Below are 12103 nucleotides of genomic sequence, written 5' to 3'. Positions count from 1 at the left end.
AAAAAACTTTTTTTTTTACTGTCTTCCAAACTCTAAAGTTACGTTATATTATGAAAAAAATCCTTACCAAATTCCAGTCCGATATTTTTAAAATTGATTTATCAAGAAAGGGGGACCCCTTTCCTTTTTAAAATACACGTGAAAATTTCTCATATTAGTTTATCGTTATTAAGACTATGAAAAATTTTTTTTTTTTCATTCCACTCAGGATAATTTTGTAGGAAATGAAATTCTCTACAAAAAAGTGCAAAAGCATTATGTACATCACACGAACTGGGAAAAAGTTACAGGCTTCAAAGATCAACAAAAATTTAGTTTCCTTGTTGTAATTTTTTTTTATAAAAAAATTTATTTTGTTTTATCAAAAAATTGATTTTGATTATCAAAAAACTTATTTTTCAAATTGTGACGAACTCATTCTTATAGAAAGCTTAATTCCTTACAAAAAGTATCTTAAATCAAATATGCGTCAAATGAATGAGAGAAAAAGTTACAGGGCTTTGAATGTCAACGAAAAGTGAACTTCATTTTTTGATAGAATAAAAATGAAAAGTAATAAAAAAAATAAAATTTTACATTGAGGAAACTAAACCTTTAAAGACCGGTAAGTTTTTCCCAACTCGTGTCGAGTACATAATGCTTTATCACTTTTTTATAGAAAATTCAATTTTCTACAAAAATATCCAGAGTACAATTTAAAAAAAAATATTTTTATAGTCTTAATAATGGAAAACTAAAATGAAAAATTTTCATGTGTATCTGAAAGGAAAAAGGGAACTTTCTTTGTGATAACTCAATTTTAAAGATATCTAGCTGAAATTTGTTGAGGATTATTTTTTTCTAATATGAAGTAACTTTTTGAGCCCAAAAGACGTAAAAAAATCTGTCTATCAGTTGACCCTGCGGGTCAGCCCTAAAACTTCCCGCTCCTTGAGCTCGAAAACATTTTTGCGAATACATTTTCGATCATATATGGTCATGTATGGACATATATGAACAGGTATGAAAAATAGAAACAAAATTTAACCGGTATTTGATTCAAATAAGAACATATATGATCATATACGGGCATATAAGGAGATACATAAAAAGTTTTTCACTGGTATACAGCCCACATAAGATCATATATGATCATGTATAGACTAAGGTGCTTCGTTTGGGATGACTATTTTTTTTCAAGTCTCATTCTAAAATATCATTGTACACATTGAAAAAAAATTCTCACCAAAGATGAAATCTTAATTTTAATTTTAAGTATTCACAAAATGAATTTGAAATTTTCCCTTTTAATTATCACGTAAATTAAAATTTTTTTTTTTTCAATTATCTATAGCTCCGAAGCATTTAAAGATATTTAATCAACCATAGTTGGAAATCACAGAGGAAAATTTTATTTCTAAAGGGCTTGTAGATAATTTATGTTTTGTAACCGGCCTCACTGGTAAAAAATATTAAAGCCAATTTTCTATCGAATTTTGTTTTTTTTTTTATTTTACCCGCGAACCACTAACTTTACAGCAAAATTATACAAAACTTATTTGTAGGGAATTTGATTTCCTTCAAGAGAAGTTGTGTGAGCCATTACCGTAGAGCTCTTAGTTTTCGTGATAAATTCAATTAAACATCCCAAAATTTGAAAAATCGCTATTTTATCTAAGATTTTAGTACTTTTGTATAAAATTATGGCGGAAAAAACACATAATATATCCTGGTTAATATATCATCAAAAATATTTCATATGATACGAAACTGTATCCTTTTACACCTCCTCCGTCTTTTCTTCACTTAACCCAAATGCCTTTGTTTGATTATTGGAAGTTTTTGTAATTACTACCTCTCTCAGTACAAAAATAATTGTTTCATACTTTTTATAGTTACGTATGAATGTATGACATCTATTTTTATATTTTATTTTTACACATTATATATGTTTGTAGCAATGATTTTGGTAAACAGTAATAAAATCTTGTATAAAAAAGCGATTTTTTGAATTTTGAGATGTTTAATTGAATTGATCTCGAAAACTACTAGCTCTGCGGTAATGGCTTACAAGACTTTTTTTGTAGGAAATCAAATTTGATCCCATACTAAAAAAGTTTCGAACAATTTTAATGTAAAATTAGTGGTTTGCGAATACAATAAACAAAACTATGAAATTTCAGGAAAAATTGGCTTTAAGATTTTTTATCGGTAAGGCCGGTTACAAAACATAAATTATCTACAAGCATTTTTAAAGATGAAAGATTCCTCTGTGATTTCCAACTATAGTTGATTAAATATCTTGAAATGCCGCGAAGCTATAGATAATTGAAAAAAAAAGTTAAAATTTACGTGATAATTAAATGGGAAAATTTCAAATTCATTCAGTGAATACTTAAAATTAAAATTTAGATTTAATCTTTGGTAAGAATTTTTTCAATGTGTACAATGATACTTTTAAATGAGACTTGAAAAAAAAAAAAATAGTCATCTCAAACGGAGCACCCTAGTATAGGCATACATAAACAGATATAGAAAAATAAAAAAAAAATTTAACTGATAAACAATCCATATAAGATTATATATGGTTATATAGGAGAGACCGAAGTGCTACGGCCCCCGAGAGCACGGTAGCCCCCCTAAAAAATTTGATTAATTTTTTGTTTTTCTTTTAGGTTAAATCATGATACCTTTGTTGTTTTAAAAATAGTTTAGGCTGATCTGCAATATCTAGGGCATAATGGACCACTTGAAAAAGAATTTGCTTCAAAAAAAATTTTTTTTTTCTGAACTACAATGAATTTGAAAAATTTATTAATTAAAGTTTTTTTACGTTTATAGATTATATTGTGGTTAAAACCAAAAAATAAAAATTTTAATGAAACCGGTTATATAAGCTAAATAAAATTTTCTTTCAATAAATTTGAAGGCCATGAAATTATAAAGGTATAAAGTAAGATCCCAGAGTGATAAGACACAACTTGATTTTTAAAACATAGAACTTTCGGTTCTGAGTAGTCTCTTGTGTACTTTTTAATACCTGTACATTTGTGGAGTTGGCTCGGTAACACCTGCGCAGGTACCAGGTGAAAAAGATAACTAAAAATCAGAGTAAGTTAACTTAAATTTCAATGACTGATTTTTTTATATATTTTGTAAAATATTACTCTGAAGTAATAACAAAAAAGTCAGACGCTTTCTATGGGCCAAAATTTTTGTCAGACACTTCAAAGCTCTACAAGAAATAAATGAAATTAATTTATGTTTAAATGTCTGATTTTTATGTATGTTATTAAGATAAATATTACAAAGTTATATTTAATCAGTCAGACAAATTGTAATGACCAAACATCCCCTAAACACAAAAATTACTCAACGATGAGTATGAGCGCGAGAGCACTATACATGCGTTTCCGAGCGAGTGAGACGTCCATGGTAACTCGGATCCCCTTCTTGAACTCACAATCTGTTTCAGTCTACTATTTGTGTATGTGTATTAGGGCGCCCGTTATTTACCGAATTAGATTTTTTTAGTTGGCCATGATATAAATCATTTATTTGTCATCCAAAAGTGATAAAAAAAAAATGAAAAAGTTTATTCTAGTGCCGTTTAACCCTGCCTAAGGAATGATACATTCTCATTTTAGTGCAATGAGAAAAATTTTATTACTTGCTTAAAAATGAGTGCACAGCAATGACTAATACATAGTTTTGTTTGAAATTTCTCGCTCTTCAAAAAAGGTTTTCTATGTTTTTTTCGTGAGTCCAACTGTTCAAGAGATATTGTAGGTCAAAGTTTGATTTGTTTCAAAAAATTCGCGTTTTCTTTTAAAATTTAATAACTCTCTAACAACTCGACATAAAATTAAGTGCTATAATCTTTTTTATAGGAAATTTATCGCTCTTCGAAAAATGTTTCTCACACTTTTTTCGTAAATCCAACCATTTGAGTCATATCGCAGCTCAAAATTAATAGATATAAAAAATAATGTTTTTCGATTAAAATTCTATAACTCTTCAACAAACAGATATTAACATAGGATTTTAACAAGTTTTGTTGAAAATTTACCGCCCTACAAAAAAAGATCTCCTCGATTTTTTTGATAAACTCAACCGTTTAAGAGATATTCAAGCTTCAAGTTGACAGAAAAGTTTCACAAGCCAACTCAAAATTTTGCTCTGATAACATATAAAATTTCCTTTATTTCGAGCTTAAACATCTCTTAAACGGTTGATATTATCAAAAAAAATAAAGAGACGTTTTTTGTTGAGCGGTAGAATTTTAATCGAAAAACACTATTTTTTAAATTTATCAATTTTGAGCTTTGATGTCACTTAAATGGTTGGATTTACGAAAAAAAGTGTAGGAAATCTTTTTTAAGAAGCGATAAATTTACTAAAAGAAAGTTTATAGCTCTTAATTTTATGTCGAGTTGTCAGAAAGTTATAAAATTTTATGACAGAGAAATTATTCTTGCCAAGTCTGGTCGCACCTAGTATTATAGTCGAATAATAGGGCGCCACTGGAAGATGGACTCGGCCTTCCAGAACCGGATTTCGGAAAATTTTATTTTAAACAAATTAATTAATTTAATTTCTCAGGGTCGTTTGCAATATTTTGTGAGAGAAGAGAGGAACTGTAAATTAGGCTGAAATAATGTTAATCAAGTATAGTTCTAGATTTTTTTTAATAAGCCCCTTGCTTTTAATTTTATTTGATCGTTATGACAATAATTGTTCTTATGACAAACTAAATATTCTTATGACAAACTAATATTCTTTATATCGTCTTTATTTTATCACGAGGATATTTTGTCGGAGGTATTTTTTCCGAGGATAATAACGCCTGATACCATTTTATAAGGTCATATAAGAATTCAAACGATCATACATGATCATACGTGGTTATGCATAACCATATAATAGTATATTGTACAACTAGTGCGGTAAATTGTCGATTGCCCACGAGAGCAAAGTTGAGCGCACGAACGAAGTTAGTGCGCTCATTCGCTCATGTGGGTAATCAACAACACTGCACGAATTGAACATATTTTTTTTTATTATTAATGCGATATGAGTATTATTTTAGTGCTCGTGGTTTTGTTTCCCAAGCAGCTTTTTGCTGATTCAACTGTTGCCGTGACATTTTTGTGGATTAAACGATAATCTGCATGCGACTAGAAGTAAATTTGCGTGCAACAAATTTACTTGTCGCACGAAGATAATAGCTTAATGCCTACAAATGTCGTGGAAACAGTTGAATGGGCAAACAACTATTTGGCGAACAAAAAAGCGTGTGCCAAGACAGCAGTTATATTGTATAAATGATAAGAAACGTGCTATTGTAATTCCATGATATTATACATAACATTATATAAAGTTAGATGGAATTATAGTAAAATTTGATAAGATTATACGAATTATTGAGAGCATTTTATAAGATCATATGCGTTTTCATATAATCATATATGACTATATATGTTAGAAAATTTAATCTGGTAATGCTGTTAATTCTTATAAAATTTTTTAAAAAATTACATCAACTTTCATAAAATCTTTAAAAAATTATATAAATTCTTACAAGAATTGTATAAGATCGTATGAACCTTTATATAATTAAATATAAGCTTATAAAGCTTTATCTAGCAATTTTATAAAGTTAAATATAACTACATAAAATCATATCAATTTCCATAAAGTCCCCACAAAAGTATATAAATGCTCATAAGTATGTTATAAGATCATATAAGCTTCTATGTAATCACATATGATTTTTATATATTCCTTATACGATAATATATAAATTGTATATAAATATATGTATGATAATAAAAAAATTTTTTTTTCTCGCGGTTATTACAATTATTCAAAAAATGAGTAGACTTACAAACAAATCATACGCGACAAATTTGCAGAAAAATGTGTTTCCTGCCAAAAAGCTCATTTTTTCCGAATCTCTCAGGCTGATTGTTCTTGCCGATGAAAAAACATTTTATATAACTGTATACAGTCATATATGAACTATATACAATTGGATAGAGGCGATGCATAATTATATAAAATTTTTATATATTTATATACAATTATATACAATCGTATATAATTCTCTATGGAAATGCAAAAACGAATATTAAAATTATATACAAATGTATACAATTATATAGAATTGTATTTAATTATATATAATCTATACGAATACAGTACGTGATTATATCTCAATCATATACAAATAAGATATAATTATGTACGATTGTATACAAATGAATAGGGCCCTGTTATTTATCAAATTTCTGTATAATTTTATAGAATTGTATAAAATCTTTTATTATCGGGTTCTGTTATTGAGATTTGAATTGTTACACTCTAGCTTTTTCATTTATGGGGCAGAATATATTTAAATTACCAGGTTGACGTCTTAAGGGTATAGATCCCAGGTGCCTCAGCTGCTGACCTTCCTTTATTTTATGAAATAAATTTTACGGACTTACCGTGATGGAAATTATGGGCCCCATAATTCGGCCCAAATAATCCCTTTCTGCCTTAATCTTTTCACTACGGTCAGAGCGTAATTATTCCTGCTGGTGGCCTTGACATTGGCTTCCGAACAATACCTGTAAGGCGGGTCATGAAATGGGATGGTCCTGGAAGGTGAAACTAGCTGGCTTAAGTCAATTGTTAGTAGTAGTTAGATGTTGGTTATCTTTCCGAAGAGCTGGTCTGGGACACCCCTGAAATTTTGACAGTACCAGAGTTTGACGGCTCACGATCTTCACTTAAGTCGGACAACGCAACACCCGAGTTTGGTACCTCGTTAACCCGATTTCGAATAACTAACCAGACTGAGAAGGACTTCCTCGGCAATGATCTCTAGGCAGAGACGTCGGTGAATTGATCGACCGAGATCCTTGTGGATCGTTTGGATAATTCGGGGTAATTGGGTCTTTTTGCCCCCTCGCTCCTTCTTTGACATAGGTTCGTGATAAGATTTAAATATTACCTGTGCAGCCGGTAATAGTGCTCAGGTAGATTATTAGGTTGCCGGTGTCTGCGTTCCTAATAGCAGGACAGGAGGTGAGGTACGCCGGTATCAGAGTTCCCTAATGTAATGAAGGATTTAATGATGACTAACTACGCGTGTAGTAGTGACAGCTTTTCTTGTTCAAAGCACAAACGAAAAGGCAGGACCAAGTCAACGTGATTTTTGATCAGAGTTCTTGGCTTTCTTAGATTTCATGATCGACTGAGTTATCGCTTTTCTTCGATGGTATTATACATTCATCAATTTGTTGACGATGCAGGTTAGGTTACCCTATGAGAGCATCGTCGTTGCCTGAGTATCATGCATTGTTATCTATTTAGGCTATCCGTGAACTACGGTGACTCACTTATCGCAAGAAACTTCCATTACATTGTTGGCAATGGAAAGAAATAATCTCGCAAACAAAGTAACGATTTATTGATTTATTTATGATTCTAAGAAGTGTTGATCCGTTTAATTACCTACCATGGCGAATAAATGATTCGAGACTGAAAAACAATTCCTCAAATCTTTATTTAAATATTATTAAACTTTACAACAAAATTCTGAAGTAATAGTGAACACAAAAATCGATTCGAACAAAATACCCTAAGGTACATTTATTTAGTAAAAATAAGCAAATGACTTATATCTTTCAGTCCACATGGGTGAGTTCTTAAATCTAATTGGAGATGCAATTCCATCTTTTGTTGGGATTAAATTCACTAGTACAAATCTTGAAGAAGGAGCTCAAGCAGTGCGAGCCAATTCAAACCAATTTGTTGTCTTTTTAGGAACTAATTTGGTATGATTTTTAATTGCTAATAACAAATATTATTCGCTTGAGCCGTTTTCTTAATAATTTATATTAATCGATAGTTGATATCAGCTGGATATTCAGTAGGAATAGATTCATTTATTCCAACGAGCATCAACATGTTTCCGGGAGACGCAATTAAAATTTCGGATGCATCAAAACAAGGTGACGGCTTGAAAGCCACTGAATTACAAGAAAAATTATCACAAGCTGTTATTGCAATATCTAGACATGGTTAACAATTTTTACATTTTTTTTTATTAATTCAATATGTAATCTACGTATTAGAATTTATGAATATTTATTTTAATATAAAACAGGTAATTGGGTGACCACAATGAAAGCAGCAATGGCGTTATTGAACACGATTGATCTAGGTCCAGTTCGTCTTCCAAATGAACCAATTTCTCCAAAAAGTATTGAAATTATGAAAAAGGAACTAAAATCATTGGGATTTCATTTAAATGAAAATACGAATTAATTCAATAGTGATCATAAATCGAAGTAATGACATTAATAAAAAATAAAAATGCTTCATTTTCATGATTTTTTGGAGTTGGAAAGAGAATAAAGAGACAACTTAGTAATTTGATTCCAGAATTGAGTCCTACGAAAAAAAAATACATCAAAAACCATGTTTCTAATATTTTTTTTAATACAATTTCGATTCTTAATATGGCGCAGATAAGTCTCATAAACTTTTCCAGATAATAACTACTGGAAGTGCAAAGTGCTATGTATATTTAATTAATCTTTGAACACGTAAATATAGAAATTTATTCATAAACTTTTATGTTTATGTTGCTTCCAACTAAATATATTGTTACGTCCGAGTTATTTTCTAGTTTTAATTTTTTTTTTTGATTCTTCATTTCCCTTTCGGGTTACAAACCGGACCTTCATCCCATATATACATAGAATTCTACAAAAATAAGTGCCAAATATCAACAAACTTAGATCAAAATTTAAACCTTAATTTACCACTTTACACTTTAATTCTTAACCGATTTTCTTCCATTACATATTCCCTACAGATCCTTACAATCCTTTACAAGTCCTCCTTTCACATCTTTCCACTCCCAGGATCCAAAAGTGAGAAAGAAATTTTCCAAAAGAAAAAATTATTTTGTTTCAACATTCCTCCTCTTTCTCTTACTCACTCCCTGACCTCCGTTTCCACTGCTCCTTTTCTACAATATCCTCCCCCCTCTCCTTTCTCAGTTTCTCTAACTCTATTAGCCGATTTTCCCCTTGTCCCTCTCTCAACACCTCCTCCCTCATGTTTTGCCATCCTTTTTCCACCCCAAACCCCGAGCAAACCTCCCATACATGTTTCCGCGTTTCCTCCACTCAACCGAAAATTCTAAATCTCCTTTTCTCTTCCTTCTCCCAGTACATCCCCCTATTCATCTAATCCCCTAGCCTATACTTCGCTACTCTTCTCCATCTCTCCTCCTTCCACCCCTTTTTCAGGTATCCCGACACTCCTATCCCCTTCATATACTTATCATCTTGGTTTCCTTCCACTTCCCCTATCTACTCCCAACTTTCTTTTCACTCCCTTGGGTAAACCCAAGTATTTACGGGATTTGTTTATCGAGGAGACTGAAGTCAGGCGCTCAAACAGGTTAGTTGCGAAAAAACACTCGTTTCACAAACTTTCACTTTTTTGCTACGACCTTCATAGAGCGCTCATTCCAAGTGAATGCAATACGTTTGTGGGAAGAATTACCTGAACAGATCGTCAGTTCATCTAGTATTGAAGTGTTCAAAAATAGAATCTTTGATTACTTATTAAATTTGGATCATTAATGTCGTTATTGTAAAAGTAGACGATCCCGTTGATAATTATCATAAAAGTCCAGTTGCTTAAAATCATAAATTTGTTCTTTTACTAGCCGTTATTAGTTGAATAATTTATTTGGTTTTTCAGTTGTTATAAATTGAATAATTAATTTAGTTTATCAGCTGTTAATTAGTTGAATCAAAGAAACGTATTTTCTCATCTGAATTTTGTTTTAGTTTATGTACTTATATTATCTGTTATTAGACATGGTATTTGTAAATTATATTGCATTTGACATTGCCATTTGGCTCGTTCCTTGGCATAAATGAATCAATCAATCAATTACTCTTCCTATCCTCAGCCATCATCTTTTTCCCTCATTTCTCCCTTCTCCCATTTTCTTTCTACCTCTACCATGTCCCACCCTCTTGACTCACAATATTCCCTTCTTTTTCCTTCCCACCTCTCCAATCTTTTTCCCGCTCTTATTCATTTTCGTATTTCTAATTTACATCTCCTTTCCGAAACTCCACCCTTCCCTTCCTCTATTATTTTCTTATATCCCCACGCCCTCATCCCCGCTCTTACCGCTAATCTATCTCTACTTAATTCCTCCCTAACTATATATCCCGACACTCTCCTTGTAACACCTAAGACTCAACTCAGAAAACTTTTCTGTAACCTTTCCGCCTCCTCTCTTTCCTTCCACCCCACACTCCCATTCAATACCTCACTACTGACCATACCAGTTTGTCAAAACGCCAAACCCTTCTACCCCAGTCACTCCTGAATTTTCTTTTCCCTATCCCCCATAACTGTCCTAAGATACTCACTCCTTTTTTCACTCTCACTTTCAGGTGCTCCTCCTGATCCCCATTTGCTTTAACGACATACCCTAGGTACACGTATTTTCTCACTTCCTCTATCTCTTCCCCCATGCATCTCCACTTCACTTTTCTAGACCTTCCCCCGCCGTATTTACACCTCATAATTTTCGTTTCCCTCTTATTCACTCCTAAATTTTTTGCACTTATGAATCTCTCAAGCGTTCTAATCAGTTCTCTCATTTCATCCTCCTCCCTTGACAACAACAACACATCATCCGCATATGCCAGCACGTTCACCTTCTTTACCCCTCCCAACTCTACCACATCTTCCTTTTCCCAACTCCTCATCCAAGTCTGGCAGAAATAATACAAACAATACTGGGCTGAGAAGGCACCCCAGTATAACTCCCCTCTCTGTCCAAAACCTCTCCCCTCCCTCTTTACTCACCCTCACTTTACTCACCATTTCTCTCAACACTGTCTCACACCTCCTGAATAAACCTTCCCTAACCCCTCTCTTTACATACACTCAAACAGTGTTTTTCTGTCCACTGAGTCAAAGGCTGCCTTCAAATCCACGAAGAGTAACATCTTCCCCTTATCCTTTCCTATTTCCCTGTTTATCAGGTAATTTAGCACATAGATGTTATCTACCGTTCCCATTCCCTTCCTAAACCCAGCCTGACTTGGTGGCGACAGCCCATCTCCTTCCACTTTCCCACTCTCTCCCTTACCCTCATTTTCTCCTCCTTACACTTCTCATCCTACTATCCATTCGTACTTCTTTTACATCTTGTCTTTTTTGTCTCCTCTATACACTCCCTTACCTTCCCCCTTAGCATCTCCCAATCCTCTACTCCCTTATCCTCCCCTCCCCAACCCCTGAGCTTTTTTCTGAGCAACTCTATCACTCTTTTCGTCCATACCCCTCTACTCACTCTATCACCCCTTTCACTCCTACCCCTAAAATTCTCACTTCCTCCTCCCTTAATCCAGACTACCACTGATAAGTGGTCCGAATCTACTCTCTCTAGGATCTCCATTCTGTCTACTCTTTCTTTCACCGCTTCGCTCAACACTATATAGTCTATAACAGAACACGTCCTCTCCCTCATGAAAGTCCAATTTCCCTCCTCACCACCCTCTACACACTCATTTAGAATTCCCATTCTCCTCCTCCTATGAGACTACTCAATCTCCTCCCATCCTTATTTTTGACCTTATACTCAGAATTAGAAAATTTCATTTAACATTAATTTACGGAAAAATGAATCAAATTATTAATTAAGATTTAATAAAATAATAATTGCATTTACTTTTATTATTATCATTATTAACATTTTCATTATTGAATTTATTATTAATAAAAAAGAGGGATGAGTTTTGAAGAACAGAAAACGAGGGAAACGAGAAACCAAAGTGGAAGGGATAGTGCGGCCCCGAAGCAATGGTTTCCCGAAAGGAAGTGGAAAGCTTTGGGCAGAGGTGGAAGAACGTGGGAAGAGAATTCCTCCAAACTACATAAATTTGAGTAACCACACATTTTTCCGAAAGTCTAACGAACTGAACTAAAAATAGTCAGTTGTGTCGTGAGTCCCGAACTAATAACTTAATACCCGTTATTCTTCCTACCCAAGTGATCTCATTTTATATAGTAAAGAGTAGGCTGCTAGCCA

At 32.7% G+C, this 12103-nt stretch overlaps 1 protein-coding gene across 1 annotated transcript in view; it reads left to right on the top strand.

Annotated features, from left to right (window-relative positions):
- The window catches only part of LOC103575392 (N-acetylneuraminate lyase), a 66518-nt gene extending 57867 nt beyond the window's left edge, over positions 1–8651 (top strand). The window contains exons 6-8 of the mRNA XM_053741180.1: positions 7657–7802; positions 7877–8048; positions 8135–8651. Coding sequence (XP_053597155.1) covers positions 7657–7802; positions 7877–8048; positions 8135–8295 — 479 coding nt within the window. The 3' untranslated portion in view covers positions 8296–8651. The remainder of the gene's footprint in view (positions 1–7656; positions 7803–7876; positions 8049–8134) is intronic.
- The last annotated feature ends 3452 nt before the right edge of the window (positions 8652–12103 follow it).

Source organism: Microplitis demolitor, chromosome 8 (assembly GCF_026212275.2).
Source record: "Microplitis demolitor isolate Queensland-Clemson2020A chromosome 8, iyMicDemo2.1a, whole genome shotgun sequence".
NCBI lineage: Eukaryota > Metazoa > Arthropoda > Insecta > Hymenoptera > Braconidae > Microplitis > Microplitis demolitor.
Note: the sequence above shows the minus strand (reverse complement) of the source record. Positions and strands in the feature narration are given on the sequence as shown.